The sequence below is a fragment of the Gordionus sp. m RMFG-2023 genome, chromosome 3 (genome assembly GCF_954871325.1).
Source record: "Gordionus sp. m RMFG-2023 chromosome 3, tfGorSpeb1-WG-v2, whole genome shotgun sequence".
In the NCBI taxonomy this organism is placed as follows: Eukaryota; Metazoa; Nematomorpha; class Gordioida; order Chordodea; family Parachordodidae; genus Gordionus; species Gordionus sp. m RMFG-2023.
Window position 1 is genome coordinate 14148259 of NC_088777.1, and position 21141 is coordinate 14169399.

The window sequence follows — 21141 nt, forward strand, 5'->3', positions numbered from 1 at the left end:
AAAATTTAAATAATATATAATCTTTGTAGATAGCTACTTGGATGATATTAGAAAATATATACATTGAATGGGATATTTACGACTAATTATTAAAATGTTAAAATAATATATAATCTTCCTAGATAGCTTCCTGGATGATATTAGAGAATGTATACATTGAATGGGATATTTACGGCCCAAGTATTTTAAAGTTAAAATAATATATAATCTTTGTAGAAAGTCTTCTGAATGTTATGAGAATATTGATAAATTTTAAACACTAATGTATGTATATGAATGGGATATTTGTGGTCCAAGTATTAAAAAGTAAAAATAGTATATAATCTTTGTAGAAAGCTTTCTGAATGATATTTGAGAATATTAATATCATTTTAACACTTTACAATTAATGTATTTCTGACCCAAATATTAAAAAGTTAATATAATATATATAATCTTTCTAGACAGCTACTTGGATAATGAGATATTTACGAATAAAATATTAAAAAGTTAAAATAATATATAATGAAAGATGCCACCGCGATAGAAGAGAAGGATAGATAGAGAAGCAAGATGGGCTGAAAGGGTGGAAATATATCAAAAGAGCTTTTTTAAAATTAAATCAAAATATTTATATTATGTTTATTATTCGTTTTATATTACATCTTTACATCCTCCCAACATATTTTATATGCACTTTCACTTTTCATTTATTAAATAAAATCGTGGCTAATTTAAATCATATATAAACATGTTTCCAGCTTTTCAAATTTTATAAAAATAAAATTATAATTGTGAAAAGAATAATTTACATTATAATAATTATTTGAATATATTGTTTGAAAAAATGAATAGTTTGCATGATCATCATTATTTTAATATCATTATACATTCTAAATCATTATAAATACTAAAAAATATTAATAATAATATAAGAACACGTAATTTAAAATTAATATTAAAAAACGTTAAGATCTATCAATAACAAAGTATAGATATAATATTTTTTGTCACTTTTATAACACAAACATAATAACCTTTCGAGCTTTATTATTGGACTCGTAAATACATAATTTTTCGTAAAATTTTAATAAGCCATCCCAGTAGTAATTATAACCTTGAAACATATATATAGCTTATAAAAATTTTTTATAGGTTGACCAAATTAATTACGAAATTTAAATTAACTAATTAATTAAATAATGGCATAAAATAGGATGTTTGTCGCTCTTCTAATTAGTGTTTTGGTATGCAGCCATTTTTTTTATAATTTCGGCTACATAAGTGATGGAAACACTAACAACTACTATTGAACCACTAAAGAATAATATAATATCATTAGTGCTTCCAATCGGCTTTTAAGCGTGAAGTTGGTCAAGGTTTTTATTTTTGCTTATAACTTTTTTCCTTAATTTCGCCTACTATACGGATTGAAGTACTAAAAAATGGCATATTATTCATCGTCTGTGCTTTCAATCGTTCGACTAACTTCACGGAGATTTCAAAATATGATCTTTATTATTTTCGGTTTTGGCAAAGAGCCAAAACTTTTCTATTTTGCTTATAACTCGCTAACGGTTATTACGCCGGTGTCCAGTATGAAGATCAATTAATGGACATAGTAGCATAGGTTTCGGTAATTGATCAAGTCGTTCTGCCAGCTCCAAAATTTACTTTCTTTTTGTTGATAACTCACTTCCGTTTAATTTTTTGACATTCCGTTTGAAGAATAAGGAGGAGCAATTAAGGCACTAAATATTTAACTAAATAATGATTGCTATAATTTTAGATCCTATAATGATATACTTGGACAGTCGAGTCCAACCATCGGGGAAGGGGATAGATCAACGGAGTTCGTGGGCCCGGGATTGTCGGAGAATACCGGACTTGGCAGGCATTTTGAAAACTGGCTAGGACAGTTTTAAGTGAATAAAATATCAAAATGGGCTTTGTATAAAATATCGTACAAAAGAAAAATCTCGTATATGGTTTAAAGATTTTGGAGGATCAATTAACGGGCTACACATTGGCATGCTAAAATGGTTATAATTCGGTCACGGATATCCCGCTTGAATATTAATGCACAAATTATACATTAAATAATTGCCAAGTTTCAGAACATGATCTTTCCTATTTTCTGTTTTGGCAAAATGCTAACACTTTCTTATTTTGCTTATAACTCAGTAACGTTTGATTCCGTTGTTTCCCGGATTGAAGATTAATTAGGACAATTAACGGGCTACACAGGGGCATAGTTTTCGGGAATTTATCTTCAACTCGTTCCGCTAGCTTCAAAAATCCACTTTTATAACTCACTAAGATTAGATTCCACTGGTGTCTGGTTTGAAGATTAAGACTCTAAATATTGGCACAGGTTTTGTTAATTGATCCTCAAGTCGTTCCGCCAACTTCACGGACCTTATTTTATATAATTAAGTGCTGAGGAACTGGATATGCAAATCCTTTTAAAAAAAAATTAAGGAAGCATTTCTAATATTCAAAATACAGATAATGAATTTTTAAAAATTGTTCTGTAAAGCTAGAAAAAATATAATTCTCAGGCGACAATATATTAACTAACTTAGAGCCCTGCAAATTCAAAATTTTATGCATGAGCCCAAATTATTTTAAAAATTTTAGGCCCAAGCACGTCCCGAATTTTTATTTTTGAATTTAACTCTTCACTACATAGGTGAAAAAAACTCCCGCGGTTACATAGGTGGGGTCTATTTTACCCCAAATTTTAAATAGCTATATCTCAGAAAATAATAAAATTTAAGAACTAAAATTTTATATACTTATTGTAAAAATATTAGAGATAATAAATACAAAATTTCTAGATTTACATTTATTTATAAATAAAGTTATGATATATTTACTAAAGCTGCTCAAAAAAAAATCTTTTTTTTGGAACTTTCCTTAATCATATGATATGACCAAAAATAAATGAATGGAAGCAAATTTGATTATATATTTTATTAATTCAATATTTTATAGTAATAATTAAATGAATTTTATAATAAAACATCAGATATTAAAAAAAATATTTGATATTAAAGTTCATGCATTTTTTTTAATAAAACATTCACGACATGTTACATAAATATGATCTTTGCATATAAATTTTGAACAATTTGAACAAATAAATGAGGATTTCTTGTCCCTAACCCTTAGACAAGAGGGGCACCTTCCTTTTTGTTTGGTTGAAATAGGTTTTAATTCCTCTATATTTAGCATGTTCCCAATATTATCCCTTAGTAGTTTATTAACATGTGGGTTTTCATATCTATTACTCATTAATAGTTATTAGCTCCATTGCTAATAATTTTATAAACTTTGATCTATTAATCTCCTTTAAATTATTGGATTTATAAATTATTAAAGAATTTATGCAAGATATATTCAACAAGTTATAAAAAATTGTTATGGCCATCTATTGTTATTCTGGATATTGAATAATTTGAACATAGCTGATCCACAACATCAACACCAGCTTTGGTGAGATTGTAAAATGTGATAATTTCTGGTTTTTTCAAATCCCCAGTCGATGTATCAATATTGTTATCATAGTGAAGGGTAGAAAGCATCATGCTTATACTTTTTTGGTACATATGATACTAATGTCATATTATATTAGCAGGCAAATAAACTTGAACAAATATCTTTTTTTTTAATTAAATGATGTTGGAAACTGCTATTTATTTTTTCTTAAAGTTCCTACAGTTCCTACTATTGTTAATGAATGGGAATTTAATAAATGTATAGCAAATTCATAACTGGTAAACCAGTTATCTGTGGTGACATTCCTATTACTCTTAAAAATGGGCTGAATTAACCTTTCAACCACATCAAAAGGCTTATTTCTCAATTTATAAGGTCCTTCAGGCTGATTGCCAGCATATAATTCTATTTTCAAAGTATAAAATGTCACTAGAATAATTCAAATTAAAAATCATATGTTAAATTTATGATTTTTTACTCCACCGAAAAAATAAATAATATAAAATTTTCAAATTTAAAGTCATATATATCAATCAAAAAGATATAATTATATTTTTTTCAATTATATTTATTAACCTGACATACATAAATATAATTAGTAACAAAAAAAAATTGGATTTAAAAAAAAAATTACATCATTACATAGGTGGGGTATATTTTACCCCAAGCTCAACAAATAGCATATATCTCAAAAACTATCAAATCAATAATCATGAAATTTGGAAGTTGTATTCCTTGTTACAAAATATTAAACTACTGAAAAAATCAGGTCGGAATATCTTCTAGCTTTTGTATTACAAAGATTATAAAAGTTGTGGAGTCCTATTTACCCCACCTTTGTAGTGAAGGGTTAAAAAAATATTTTAGAGAATTTTTATGAAGCTAAATATAACAAAAATATATAATTACTTTATTCTTATCAATTCATAAAAATTCGAATTACAATTTTATTTTGATAAGGGAAAGAAAACATTTTCTACTATATTTTTCAAGTCCAAGAAAGAAAAAGTAAACCTAAGCTTGACCAAAATTATTTTAAAAAATAAAGTCGAGCCAAGCTTAGGGTGGCGACGTAAAAATTATAAACTAGCCTATAAAACAATAATTTCCTTTTTCTTATTTAATCAATAAAATCTAAAATAATATTTTACCATCATTAATAAAAATAAATATTATAAACATAATTATAATTAAATAGATTAATAACTCATTTTACCATATGCTATACGAAAAACTTTGTCAAATTATAAAATTAGGAGTAGATAATTAATCAAATCAAGTTATGGGTAAAATGCGATTGAGGAAATATAATTCTCAAAAATATATACATTCCCGTTAGTTGAATAATTAAAAATATATATGACTTATGTATAATATATGATGAGTAAACAATCAATCACTTTATAATATGATTTTAAATACAATATTAGCAATATAAGTGATACAAAATGATCTAATGTGCATTTCGATGCAAGTTTCAAAATTTAAATTTTATAATAAATATAAGTTTATTTTTTTTTTGCATAGAAATAAATTATAATAATTTAATATATTAAGATGCGAATTAGAATAAAATACATTTTTAAATAAAATATAATTTTGAATAGTAAATTTTATATGAAGGATGATAAATCTATACTTCCCGACACCGTAAATTTGTTTTATAAAACAAGGATTTATTTTCAATTTTCTATGGAATAAAAATCTATATCGTCTGGATTGAAATCTAATGAATAGGGGGAGCCGGTGGATTCTAATATTGTATATATGAAAAATAATTATGAGTGTTAAATATTTGATTGATCAATTGGTAATGTAGAAGAAATTTAGTAAAAATAGTTAAATATTTTACCTGAAAATGTACATCACATAAACAGTAAATAAAGTAAAGCATATTAGTCAACTATTATTAATAATAAGTGTAGAAAAAATCAGGCAATCGAAAAGCAACCCTTCGGTTAGAAGTGAATTACAGCTCGATTTTTATTTTCAAAAGAAGAAAATAAGAGGCAGTTTTATTCTGTTTATTTTAAAAATATTTTATATAAAATATAGACTAAATAGAAACACTATATATATTTTAAAGTTTTATATAAATATAAAATGTGTAGAAAATAGACATATGAATAATCAGAAAATGATCCTTACATCAAAATTTAAGGAAAGATTTAAAAGAATACCAATTTTTTTTAAAAATCTATATCTTTTCTATTGCATCTTCATTTCTATAGTTCTCAAAATTATAATTTCCTTCCCTCATTGAGATTTATGACAGTTCGTAGGTAATTTCCACTGATGTAGCCATTAGTGATGTGGTACTAATTAGGAGTGTACGGTACCGATACAACTTTTTGGAGGCTGATCCAATCCGATTTATATTGATATCGGTCAATTACCGATCCGATCATTTCTATTTTGTATTCTGTAAACATACTTATCGTTTTAATTTTTAATACATACCTCTAGTTTTGCAAAATCGCTATATTCGATCCAATTTTTAAAGATGACTAACTCAGTATTTTATCCCGAAAAATATTACACAAGCCTGAAGATTTTGCTAATAGATGGCAAAAAGTTTTGCATTAGCGAAATCTCGAGGTTTACGTAATACTTTTCTGGCTAAAATATTAAGTTAGCCATTTTTAAAAATCGGCTCAAACGGAGCTATTTTTCATCACTATATACATCTTCATCTCATATACTTTTTTATAGTATAACATATATATTTTATTCATGAATATTTATTTATATAAACAAATATATTATGAAATTTGAAATAAATTTTTTAAAAATTAAGACGCCATTTTATCGAATTGAAAAATAATATCCCCCGATAACCGATATTATAAAAAAGGTGAAATATCGACCTGATCCAATCCGATATAAAATAGGTGCATCTTTAATACAGATATTTTTTGTTTAATCAGTCTTTTTTAGGCGAATAATTTCCCTTCATTTATATCCAGAGTTGGTTGAATATTGAGTTGCCAGCAAAAAATCAGAATTTAGAAATAGGTAAATATGAGTAAATTAAGGGTTTGCATAAAAGTTATCCATTAATATTAGCTTTTTAAAGTATACAAAGGGGATACTTTCCTCCTTTTGTTTACCGAAACTAATTTTAAAAATCAAGATTAATTCTATTCTAACCATTTTCATAAATCTCGCTTTTTCCTGAATTATTTCATCCTCACACTTTGTAGTTTGAGAGGTAATTCCATGACAAATCGACTAAATAACTTGACTTTCGGATAACCACTTTATAATAGATAAATATCATGAATGTTAAATAGATTAACCAAAATTTTAATGTTCTAGCTCAAATATATCCCGAGTTATGGACCTTCAAAGTTCGATGAGAGCCTTTTTTTACAAATCTCAAATTACTCAAAAATCTTTTGGCATAAATTAACAAATTATATATCATTTGTAGCTCTCGAGATTTTAAGAAAATGCAAAAATTATTTTAAAAATATCTTCAGTGTCATTGCATTTTTGGTAACACAAAAAAAATTAAGAAGGGCATCAGTTGAAACTAGGCCTATTCAGAAATAATTCGAATAATTACATAAATCTAACATTTGTCATTTCTATTTGTTGATCTGCCAATCTGACAGGTGATGTGTTTGTGTTTATAAAAATTCTAGCACAAATTCAAAAATTTCTAGTGAAAATTTAAATTTTTATTTGCAAGTTTATTTTTTGAATCTCATAATAAATTATATTAGAGTAAAAATATATTACATCTCTACAATAATTATTGTTAGCTAGCCTAATTATGTTAGAGGAGAATGCTTCTGATGAAATTATGCTTGATGTTGAAGATGAGAAAATTTCCACACAAAAGAGAGCAATCATATGAGATCAATATCAAATCCTTAAAGACGGTGAAAAGGCTGCCAATCATTGCAAGAAGAGTATTATAAAATGTAAAGGCAAAACAACATCTCCTCAATAAGTTTCATTCACACCTTAGTAAAAAAATAATAAAATAGACATTTTTAAGTCTACACCAAATTCTTCAAAAAAAAATTAATTTTAAGGATAATTTATTAAAATTATTGATAAATAATAATATACCTTTTAAAATTATTAATTCAAATGATTTTAAAAATTTTATAAGTGATCTTGATTGTTCTGTAAAATCAATATGCTCCAATACTCTTAAATTGCACATGTATAATATATTTGTAGAAAAAGAACAGTTGGTAAAGGAAAAATATATAAAAATAAAAGTACAGCCCATTTTATTTATGATAATTTTAATAAATAACATAATTTTGTATGTCAGTCCAATAAATGAAACACATTCAGGTGAAAATATATTTAAAGCCTTTGTTAAAATAATTAAAATTTATAATTTAGAAAATAAATTTTTTTATATAACTTTAGATAATGCAACTAATAATAAAACATTTATTGATACATTTTCTTTAAAATATCCATTAATAAAAATAGGGCACATCCGATGCTTTGCCCATGTAATTAATTTAATATCCAAAGAAATTTTAAAAATTTTAGACCCTTCAATTCTAAAACTAAAAAACATTATTAGAATGATTCGTATGTGGTGGAAGGCAAATGCATATCGGATCCACATGCTCTCGAAAATGGCAAGGGATTATCTATCTATACAAGGAACATCAACTGCTTGTGAAAGGCTTTTCTCAGTTGGAACTAATTTATTGTCAAAAAACCGCATGTCATATAAGGAAGAAAATAAAAGAAAAACTCTTTGCCTTAAAAATTGGCTTAAATTATAAATTAAATTAATAATATACATTTTAATTTTATTTATAACTTGATTATATATTATTTATTATCATATTGATTACATATTATTATAATTTTTTCTGTTTAGAATCAAATTTGTAATAAAAAAATTTGTCAATATATTTGAGTATGATTTATTTTATTAAAAAAATTAATTCGAATTATTCGAAAAATTCTAATCGAATACAAATAGTAGATTTTATTATTCGTACGAATTCAAAGAATAATGCACTATTCGATTCGAATTCGTTTTTGAATAGGCATAGTTGAAACGATGAAACTAATTAAATGTTTATTACCATATTTAAAAATGGCCTCTTAATTTTGAAGAAGTAGTATATTATAAAAATAAGATGTTAAAATTTTTTTAGAAAAGATTATATCTAAAATACTAATCTTATAAATAAGATTCCATTTTAATTATTAATTTCAAATTTCATAATATATTTATTTGTTTATTACTTATTATGTAAATAGATTAATTATAAATAAGTCATTTATCAGCAAAAATATTCTACATACTTTAAGATTTATGAATATAAACTATAATTATAATATTTTTAATAAATGATTTACGTAGTTAAATTATAGATAGTATCGCATTAAAAATTAAAACGATTAATGAATTATATTTTTGAAATAATCCTTAAAGTATATATTTGAAGTAATTCTTGAAATAAATTTTTGAAGTATAACTTTTTATTTTCTTTTCTTATAAAATCGCATTTTTGTTTATTCAAATTCACAAAATAATCCAAAATAATATTTTACAAAAAAAATACAAAAATAACAAATTAAACCATTTAATATATAACAATTAGTATTTTTAGTAAATACAAAATCAAATATGATATTGGATCGGTAATCGGACGATATCAAAATAATATAGGTAATATCGGATCGAATAAACCTCCAAGAAGTGGTATCTGTATACCTCTATAAATAACCATCAATTTTTTAATAAAACATTTTTTTATATCCCAATAAAAAAAAATATTATAATTATTTTTATAGATAGCGCCATTTATAATTAATTTTTTATTCCTAAAATTATAAAAACTGAATGAAATTTTAATTTTCTTCGTTAATATTTTTACTTAAATATTTAAACATATTGGTAATAAACACATTTGATGAATTTCATCGTTTAAAACGCCCTTCATAATTGATTTTTCTATTCCTAAAATTATAAAAAACTAATTCTTATTAGAACTGTGACGATACACAAAATTTTCTCATATCAATATTTTCTAAAAATATTTACAATTTTGGGTGAATATTAGCGTTGTTAAAAAGCTCCATTTGGCCAATTTTAAAAAGAGCTAAATCAAGATTTTAACCGTAATATTAATTAAGCCTCGAAATTTCGCCAATTGAAGTTCAAACCTCTCTGATATATGTGGACAAAATAAATAAGCTTGAGTAATTTACCATTCACCAAAATCTTGAGCTAGTCGTTTTTAAAAATTGGCGAAATCGAGTGGTTTAGCAACACTAGGTGAGTGTGACTTGTTAGATATTTTAAAATCCATTTCTTGTTGCAGATAATAAAACAAAAAATAGTGAAAAAATTTTTAACAATGTTTTTTATACACATTACAACAAATAAATTGTATTTTAGTTACTTTTATTAATTTATTATGATTATTTATAAAATCAATTATTTAATTATATACCAAACATAAAATAACCAAAAAAATATCGAATGCTGGTCCGAATCACTGGGTGATTTGTTGTGGAATTACCCTAAGGCAATTATTTAAGTCGTTAAAATGTCGACTAAATTGGAGTGAAAGATCTTGTTTCTCTATTATAATATAAAAAAGTGGATATATTTGATAAAGACTAGTACGTCACTGGAGAGGGGTATAATTGTGCTTAAAGTATAAAATATATAATGTGTTCGTTTTTTGTATAAAATAATGAACAATGTTTATTTTTGACAAAGTTTAACCAACGCGTTCATGTTTTACGTTCGCCCAACTTATAGTCTTATTTTTATTCATTTGAAAATAAAAAATAAATATTAATTAAATTTTTAAGAGAAAAGGTTATTTTTTAATCAGCTGTTTCCTTCCTATGTATAGTTTATTAATTTGAATATTATTAATTATATTTTATAGAATAGCATAAGCATAATGTCATTTCATCATATCATCTGATTCTGAAATTTAAGAATCTGATGAATTAACAAACCCAAATGTAAATCTATCCTTACCATTGTGTAGAATGTATCCAAAAAGTTTAATATGAATTTCAAAATCTTCAGGATCTAATTTAAAGAACATGATTGTAATATTTTATAAATAGTTCTTTAATAATATACCTTATATTGTTGTATTTCATAAGTTTAAATTATTATGATTAATATGAATAATAAATAGACATAATAAATCATTCAATGTTATATATTATTTATATAGATATATAATAATTAATATTTTCTGGAATTTATTTATTTTAGTGTGATTCTCTAAAATTATTATCTAATAACTAATATTTTTAAGATTTTATAAAAGGTCATATATTTTAATTGTTGACCATAAGTTAAAGTATAAAAAATTTATATAATTTTAACTAAATTTCATATAATATAAAAGTTTTTATAAATAAAAATATTTCTACATTCACTATATTTATGTATGAAAATAAAAAGGCATTAAATTTATTCATAAAGTTTGAATGAACGTTCTTTTTTTTGATGATGGAAGTTAAATGAGAATTCAATTTTTTTTTAGAAATGTTCACTAAAGATTTGGCAAATATAAGCCTAAATAATATTTTCTAGATTATTAGAACATAATTAATCTTTAAGATTTTAGTAAATTTCTGATAATATAATGTCTTACAGCCAAGATTATAAAAAAATAGCTTATCATTTAAAAATAAAAATCATAATGAACAATCTGTTTTGGATTTCAGTCAGCCTCAGAAGTGGATGTTAATTATGCATTTTTTTTAAAATATATAAAATCTAAAATGGCATGAATGATTATACAACATTTTAAAATGTGTTTTAAAAAAAAATATTTTTAAAAAATGTTGATTATGCATAAAAAATATCTATAATCGAAAACATTATCGTTTATGTGTATTTTTAAAGATTAAGGCAAATATCAATTCAGGTTATTCATTTTTTGTTGAAACTTTTCACATTAATGTCAATCAATTTTGTTACAAGCCTAAGTTACACAAAGAGTATAAGTAAATAAGCGAATCAAATAAAAAACATCAAATCAACAAAAAATTGTTAGATGTATAGTATACAATTTTTCACCAGTATGTTTCTGGATCCTAAGATTTTTAGTAACCCAAACTTGTAGCAGAGTTGTTAAAGTATCTATATACAAAAATATTGTATATATCTTATCTAGGTGTATTTTTATAAAAGTATATCATCTAGATATACTTTTAGCTATATCGATATCTATCTATAGATGCATTATAATATACAATATTATTTTACATATAAATTTTTTAAATTGATATAAATTGTGTAAAACAAAATTTGCCTAATTTTTTTCGTAATGTAATAAACTGCAGTATTATTAAATTAATTAATTCAAATATTATTGTTTTTAATAAAATATGTAAAATAAAATTATATCAAAATGTTTTTAAAAATAGATAGATACCTAACATAGTGTATCTAGATATAGACACCACCTTTTTGTATCTTTAAAAACTCTGTACTTTATAATATATATCTTAGATTGGTAGCTTGAAGTTGCTCCAATTTTTTAAAATTCATAGTCATAAGCCAAGTTTTGAATTTTCACAAAAGGTCCAAGAGTGTTGGATTATAATCTGGCACTTCTCTCTTTATGAAAGTTTCCATACATCCTACATCTTTGCTGCTATCCTATTATTTATATCACTATTTCTAGCAACACCTATCAATGTTTTTGAAAAACTAACTTTGTGGAATTGACCTCTCACACGATCATATGTAAATAGTGGCTCAATCTTATAATCTTATGTATTCGTCGATTTTCTAATTGATTATAATTATGGTCATTAAATAATCTATTCCTTTAAAATAGTGGGAAAAATTTCAGTCTTTCAGTAATCAACTTGCTTTTTTGCATAGCTTATTTTAATACAATCGAATAAGGATTTTGTTGTGATTGTATTATTTTGATTAAAGATCTTGTGTATATAAATTTGAATATTTACGGAAAAGTTTTTTTTCTATAAAGTTGAATATTTGGAGTTCATGAAAAATTTGAATATTATATTATGTAAATAATGATACTATATATATATATGGTTTTATATAGAAAGAGAAGATATTCTTTCTTTTTTACTTTTATTTTATTTTCTTTTTCTTATATTAATTTTTATTTTTCTCTTTTTTGTTATGTTTTCACTTTATATTTATTTATAATTAATAAAGATTTAAATTTAATAATTTAGTATTTAATTATATTTCTTCATATTTTTATTTTATTTTTTAGGTTCAACTTTTCATTATTTGACAATGGTGTAGGAGTGTGGAGGTGCCAGGGCAATTGCAACTACTTCAGTCTAATAATTTGCAATCGATACGGTGAGACAAGGAGAAATGTCAAACTGTATTCTAATGAAAAAAAAATAATTCCAGAAGAACGTAAGAATATTAAAAGAAAAGTAGGAATTTTTTTTAGAAAAATAAGTATTTTAAAAAGCGTTTAAAATTGAATAAAAAAGAGATTTAAATTTATTTTTAAAAGGGTAGATTGATAAAAATATTTTATGGTAGCTCAGTATTAAAAACAAAGAATTATTAAGATAGCATTCATAGTAGATAAATAATATAATGAAGTTTGTGTTATAGTTAGTTAAAGGTGATAATTTATGAAATTAACAGAGAAGTTACTGTTAAACTTAGAAACCAACGGAATCTAATTTGGACTATAAGATATTTTAGATTTAAAAATTATTTTAAGTTATTAAATAATTGATCACTAGAGATAACTATAAAGAAAAAGAAACATTTAAAAATTCGGTGAATAAGATTAGAGACTAAGACGAATATACATATTGTTTGAAAATAGTTGATGTTTTAATTAAATTCTTATGGAAGATTTACGTTTAACTTTTATTTTAAAAGCTGAGAGAGATAAAACAGCCTTAAGGATCTGATATGTGAAGGTAGTATAGGGTCATTCCATGTCAAATCAATCACTTTTCGGCCGACCACTTTCGATTTCGATAAAAATTCGTAAGCTGGTTATATATGTTCCCATTAGATTATAAACAAAATTTTAGCGCATTAGAAACTATATTAGCGGAGATATTTGGGGTTAAAGGTCCAAAAAACGTCTTTTTTTGCTTTTTACTGATGTTAAATAATTAGTTTTTAATTTAAAACTAAATATGATCAAATATTGAATCTAATATCAATAGCCAAGTTAATAATTGATGATTATGGCGAAAACATCAAAATTAATTTTTGATAAAATATGTGTCATCTTATGGTCAGTTGAAAACTTGAAATTAATATTTCGAAATGTATATGATCTCCGATTTTTAATTTTTTTAAGAATTATCATCCGTTTACTATTTTTTTAATAATTTATTCGACAATTAGTATGGCTGGGTATTTATTTAAAAAAATATTGCGATTATTATACTTTAAAAAAATAGATGGCGCTATATATAATAGTTTTAATATGTTAAAATTTATTTTTTTATTGATTAAAAATATTTTAATGTATATATATCATACTAAATCGATTACAATGTGCATTATATATATTATTGGTAATTCAGATCATAAATTTTTAAAATCTTCACAAATTTTGCCTAATTAAGATAGTTTATAAATTAATTAAATCTTACTTCAATCTAAAGGAATACAAAGCCTGGTTAGCTTGTGAGATTCTTCAGGAGATAATATATATGTTCGACTGGTGGGAGTAGAAGGATTGACCAGCGAGAGAATATGAGATTTAGGCAACACTAAAATATTATCTTTCAGAAATTTAAATGAGGCTGAAGGTCCACAAGGGTGTAAAAATCGGATTTTTACTTCTTCATTTGTATCAATTTTATCGATTATATATCCTAACCTTTAAAATATAATTTTCTCATTTAAAAACGAAACTTGTTTTATATTATATTTTTTGGAATTTGAATATATTTTGGTTTTTAGTTTATTATCAATGGGAATAATCCCGTGAATTTTTTGGGTATAATGTATGGGCAGTGCAGAATTAAATCTTTTACGAAGGGCTAATTCCTCTTCGATATATTCTTGATTGGATACATATTCAAATTGAATATTAATATTTTCTTTAGCATAATTATATAATTCTAATGGGGTTAGGATTTGATTTTTATTTGGCCTTTGAAGATTAGCTCTGGCAACTAATCTTTTGACAGTTCCTCCGATACCGTCACATGCATTTTTGCCGTGAGCAGTGACAAAGAAATGCCATTCGGCAGGAATATTAAAATCGTATTTATGAAGGCATATGTTCAGAAAATTTTTGCGATTCTTGTATTGAGACGCGGCTTCATCCGAAAAATATATTATTTTTTCTGGTTTAGAATTAAATTTGGCTGTGAATTTAATGAATTTTTTTTGATAAAGGTGGACTGCACTAGTATTATGGCTTAATGATTCGGACAAAATAACAAAATTTATATTTTTTAATTCTTCTCCAGATTTATAATATGCTACAAATGGATGTATAGTGGCCTGCACATTGTTCCAATTAAATCCCTGAACTTCATCTTGTAAAATGAAGGAATAATTCTCACAATAATCTAAAATTGTTAAAAATTCCTCATCTTTTAAATTTTCTTTGGAATTCTTCAAAAATAAACTTTGTGTTTAGCTATAAACGAGTGATGGAGTAAAATTTGAACTTTTTATAATAGATATTCGATGAAACCATCAATGGACTTTATAATAGTTTCAAGATTTGCTCTATCCACCGTGATTTATTGTTTAAACGTGACATATTCTATATGATTTCTCTGAAACAATTCGTATAATTGGCCCATAAGAGATTCTATACCAGAGCATTGATCACAATTTGTTAAATAACATTTTGGCTGAGATGGATTACAAATAATTTGCGCCAAAAGATTGTTATAAGAATTTATACAGTAATCTTCTCCTGCTGTAATTTCAGCTATTACATTTATCATTAATTTCACATTCTGATGAATGGCGCAGACACAAACAGTGTGTGTGCCATCCAACTAAAATTCAGTTTTTTGGTCTAAGTTTGGCAAATTTAGAGAATCCAATTGATATACTTGGGTATTCTTCCTTAAACATCTTGAATATTTCTTTAAGATTATTTAATATAAATCTTTGCTGATTCTTTCTCGCCTTTAATAGATACACAATGTTTTATTCCAGGCATGAGTCGGCTTATTTCATCAGAACTATAATTTTGTTATTTTTATTGTTTAAAAAATTTTTCAAAATCTTTGAAATCTCTGGTTATTTTAATAATGTAAGATAATGACAATTTCATAACATTCTTGGTCTTGATGGGTATGACTTAGTCTGGGGGGGGGGGGGGGGATAGGGGGTTGGGGGTAGGCCTGGTAATTAATGTGATTTTCGATTTTTCCCTTAATAATTTTCCTGCACCCCTTTAATCCTGCTTTTTTGTTAGTGTGCTAGTCCGATTTTTTAATTATTTTAATTTACATTGAAATATTAAAAAATTATTAAAATTTTTTATCCTGCGAATATCTCAGGGGAATAAGGTTTCAAAGTTATATAATCGAATTTTATGATATATTATACATAAAATATTTTTAATCAATAAAAAAAATGAATTTTAACATATTAAAACTATTATATATAGCGCCATCTATTTTTTTAAAGTAATCGCAATATTTTTTTAAATAAATATTTAGCCATGCTAATTGTTAAAGAAATTATTAAAAAAATAGTAAACGGATAATATTTCTTAAAAAAATTAAAAATCGGAGATCATCTCAGCTAATATAGTTGCTAATGCGCTAAAATTTTGTTTATAATCTAATGGAAACATATATAACCAGTTAACAACTTTTTATCAAAATTGAAAGGGGTTGCCGAAAATCTTGATTTTTTTGCTCATTTGACATGGAATGACCCTATATTAGGTTGTTGATATCAAAAATCTTCATAAAGAGAAACGGCTCGTCATTAAAAATTTATGCCGCAATCGAGCTCATTTAGAGATCGGATTTTTATTTTTGATCATTGATAAGAATTGAAATCAATTATGCAACATTATTCTAATAATAGCAGAAAGAAAAACATGCTCAGAAATATATTTCCCTTGTTTTCAACAACGTGTGTTCAAAACTTTAATGATTTTAGATTTCATTTGTTGTTTAAAAACGTGGGTGTGAAAACCATAATGATAGAGTTCAGTGGTTGTTCAACAACGTAGGTATGAAAACTATATGATTATACTTCATTAGTTTTCAACAATATGTGTGCGAAAAGAGATTATATATTTAGCAATTTTAATCAAAGGATGTATAGAGGAGAAAAAAATAAATAGGTATTATATTTTGCTTTAAAGACGTGAGCGCCCAAAAGCATATAAAGTAGGGAAATGGAATTTTTTTTAAGGATATATTTATATTATGGGTATATATTTACCATTTTTTTAGATTCAAGATATTAAAGAAAATTTTAGATTTAGATTTAGATTCAGCTTAAGACATGGTTGACAGATGTAAATTAGCTATAGGACAACTACCTGCACATGTTTCAAGAAGATATAGGCCTAGGCTTCATTGAGGGCAAAGGGGTGGTAGAATTTGATATAAATATATAATTTATTTAGCATATTTTGACTATATATTATTATTTTAAGATTTAATTTAGAGAAAAAAGTGAGCAAATATTTCGAAGCTAAGAAATTTAATAGAATATGCAAGAAATTAGATTAGAGGCGATAACCTTATACATTAAGACGAAATGGACATGATATATTTTATTGGCATATTGAACTATGTAGTTTAAATTTGAGAATAAATTAAGAAAAAGTGATAAAATAGTTCATAAGTCATAAAGGGTTAAATAAATTATTTTAGTGAGAATAAAGACAAAGTCGATATTTAGGAACTGTCGTAGAAGACCCAAAAGTCTAAAAGAGATATACGGTTACAAGAATTAGTGACCAAGAACTAATCAATAATAAGAGAGTTAAAAACGAGCTACGAGACATTCATGCTGCAATCGTTAATAGCTTACTAATATCGCCAATTGTTTACGGAAACTTTAGTCTAAAATACGAAAGTTGACGATCATAGAGACCAGAATTCTTACAATCGTTAATAGCAGACAAATTATCGTCAAATGTTTACAGAGATAAAGGGTTAATACAAAAGAACGTTAGAAATAGGCGTCTAGCAAGAACAACTGGCCAATACTTTCAAGCTACAATCGTTAATCGTAAATAATTTATCTAGAGAATTCAAAACGCTTTAGAAGAAGCAAAGATGGTAAAGAAGGAATAGTATCAATCGATAATCGTTACTAGCAATCGTGGATCGTTTAAAAGCAAGAGTTAATCTGGTTCGTCAATTACTGATATCAAGAGCTATAACAGAAGATAGGATCCCAGAATTTCAAGCTGTTATCAGATACAAACAATCCTTAGAAGTGAAGAATACTAGACAATGGACAACCATCGTTAGAACATTAAAGATCAAGCAGAATAGATTTGGTGGAGATACAAGATGAGTAAAGTCAAAATCAAAAGAAGTTGGTCATTCGCTAAGTGGTAAGTCTGACTTAAGTGGAAGGGTGTTGTGATTGTATTATTTTGATTAAAGATTTTGTGTATATAAATATTTACGGAAAATAATTTTTTTTTCTATAAAGTTGAATATTTAGAGTTCATGTAAAATTTGAATATGTATATTGTTAATAATACGAGTATTATATTATGTAAATAATGATACTATATATATATATATATATATATGGTTTTAAAATATTCTTTCTTTTTTACTTTTATTTTATTTTTTTATACTTTTTCTTATATTAATTTTTTTTCTTTTATTTTTGGTTATGTTTTCACTTTATATTTAATTATAATTAATTATTAGTAATTAATAAAGATTTAAATTTTATAGTTTAGTATTTAATTATATTTCTTTATATTTTTATTCTATTTTTTAGGTTCAAATTTCATTATTTGACAGATTTTGATTAGCAAGTCATATTATTTATAACCAGGGATGTGAACTCTTCTATAAAAAAAGGGTCCAGGTTCGGATAAATGAATAAAATTTTAAAAAAACCCAGGTCCAGGGCTCGGGTTCAGGGAACATAAAAATAATGACTCAAAATAAGATTTTTTTCATTCATTTATTATTATACTTCAATATACACATATTCATAATTTACAAATGTAATTTATATTTTAAATGTTGTATTCAATCGCACAATCATAATATCTTCTAAAATATCATCCTTGAGATTTCCATGTAAATTAGACAATATATTTTTCAAAGATGAAAATTCACATTCTACTCTTACCTAAAATAGATAATTACCTTTATAAAATTATTGTATTTGTATCGCCGGTACAGCCATGAAGATTCTAGATAAAATATATAATTATGGATATATTGAAGAATTTTCTTCCAGAATTTTAAAATATTTGTATATTCTCTTAACTTCTGATAACTTTTCTATTAAAGATGCAATAGGCATTTTTTGATCCTCCTTTCTATCTGTTGATAATTTGATTTTTTTTTCTCTACCTAAAAGTAAAATTTCAAAATCATCAATGTTGCTATCATAATTATTATTATCACTACAACCAGTAGGTATTGTTGTAACCTCCAATATATTGTATATAATAATATTTGCATATGATAAATCCTTATGGTCTTTAGCCATCTGTTTTTGCTATTTGAGATCGAGGGTGTAAATATATAGAAGCATATACAACACTATTTTGCAAATATTGTTGCTCTTGAATTTTCATGTTTTCTAATATTTCATATAAAAAGGACCAAATTTTTCAAAGTCTAATCGGCATCTAATCCATATGCCATAAAAAACAAATAAACATAATTGTTCTGATTGTAATCTTAATATTGTTATTTTTAAAGGAACTAATACACTAGAAGGTCCTTTTGGCACCATTCATCTTCCGACAAAATGACTTCACTCCTATAATAAAATCATTACAGAAATCTTTCAAACTTAATAATCATTCTAGCATCATACAAATTGGATCAATGTGTTGCATTATCATTTAAATTAAAATATTATTACTTGTACTACAAAATAATTCACTTTCAAAATAATCAACATATATCTATAACATAGCATATTAATAAATTACATAATTAAATATTATTACACTGGAAAATAATTTATGATATCAATCTCTAAATAAAATGAAACCAGGAAGGAAGAAAACCCAAAAATAAAATAAATGATTTTACAAAAAAAGTTAATCAAATTTTAAAAAAATGATATTTTTTAAAAGAATATTTTTATTTTTAAAAATTTTTATGACACCTAGAACCCTTGTTTACTTCTAAAAAAGGTCCGGGCTCTGGTACAGCCAAAATACTATTGTTCATGAGGGTTCAGGGGCCAGGTTCACATCCCTGCTTATAACTTCAAACATTGTTAAATACAGAAATAGGCATTTGAACTTAACAAAATTATAATGGCTGTAGCAAGTGTTGACCAGAAATAATAAATTTAGTGTCATTAGGAGGAAATTTAGAGAATTAAAAACACAATAAAAGATTCAGGTATACAACATGTTTCATGTCATATTAATCCCCTTTTCATATAGTTATTCTTAATTTTAATTAACAATTTGCCACTTAGGAAATGCCTATTAATGTAAGCTGGGGGCCTATTTAAACCCATTAAATGAAAAATAGTTTTATAACCAATATTGCAAATAATTAAGAATAAGCAATATTGTAAATAATAAGTTAAGTAATCAGTGAAGGTTTCATGTAATAATGGATAAGATAAAGTATAAAATTACTCTGTCATTATAATCATTGTCTTCATCGTGTGAAGTAGGTTTACCATTTCCAGTTCTAAGTGAGCTGGGCCGGAAAACGTATAAAAGAATAGCTAGCACTAACCATAAACCAAAAATCATAAAGGTTGATGACATTTCAAAACCACCTTGTCCTCCTATCCTGTTTAAATTTGATCCAGGCACTAAATAAATGTAATTACACATGTAAATAAAATATATAACTATCTGTCAAGCATTCATTATCTGTGCAATAGTTTTGAGTTGATCGTAACTAATGAATTTAAAAATATAATTTTGTATATACACCTTGCAAATTATTAGAATGTTATTAATTTGTTTAAAATAGTATAAGTTAGTTAAAATTACCAAACTAATTAGCCTTTGCATGGCCGATTCGTGGTTTATGCACTCACAAAAATCGAAATTATCACCCATCTATTTTAATTATTTAAGAATTATAATTGATAAATAAAATTTGACTACCTTTAGTAAAATCCAATTCTTTCGTTATTGTTCAATGTGTTGATTGGACTATAAAAAATTTTGTTTATTCATATTCAAAAAAAATTTTTCAATAAGATTTCATCGGGCATCGGTCAAATAATTCTAAGACACGTTAAACTGGTGCTAACTTTTGATTCGATATCATCGAAATAATTTCATATTATATAGTAGTGTTTGTTGAGTTTTTTTTAAATACTAACCTCTACAATTATATTTATTTATTTTAAACGATTTCAATTAAAAGAGATTTATAATATAAATATTCATATCTCAGATAAAAAAATAACACAAACATTATTATTATTAATAATAATCAAAGTCATAATATAAAATTTATAATTATAAGAATTATGGCTCTATAAAAATTATTTCTTAAAAAGGAATGACAAATATTTCTTCGAAAGAA

At 24.9% G+C, this 21141-nt stretch overlaps 1 protein-coding gene across 1 annotated transcript; it reads right to left on the minus strand.

Annotated features, from left to right (window-relative positions):
• Positions 1–4369: 4369 nt before the first annotated feature.
• LOC135926186 (small integral membrane protein 14-like) lies at positions 4370–20891 on the minus strand. The gene is made up of 5 exons (XM_065461939.1): positions 20715–20891; positions 20598–20666; positions 20454–20502; positions 20232–20413; positions 4370–5233 (listed from the first exon to the last, which is right to left on the minus strand). Exons 2-5 carry the CDS (start codon positions 20664–20666, stop codon positions 5207–5209), a joined length of 327 nt encoding a protein of 108 aa, XP_065318011.1. The 5' UTR covers positions 20715–20891; the 3' UTR covers positions 4370–5206.
• Between the last annotated feature and the right edge of the window lie 250 nt (positions 20892–21141).

Coding starts and splice junctions, on each gene's coding strand:
- LOC135926186 (XM_065461939.1), bottom strand. CDS start 20,666: ATGGGTGATAATTTCGATTTTTGTGAGTGCATAAACCACGAATCGGCC. Junction 20,503..20,597: donor TGCAAAGGCTAATTAGTTTG/GTAATTTTAACT, acceptor TAAATTCATTAG/TTACGATCAACTCAAAACTA. Junction 5,234..20,231: donor ACAATGATTATAATGACAGA/GTAATTTTATAC, acceptor ATACAATATTAG/AATCCACCGGCTCCCCCTAT.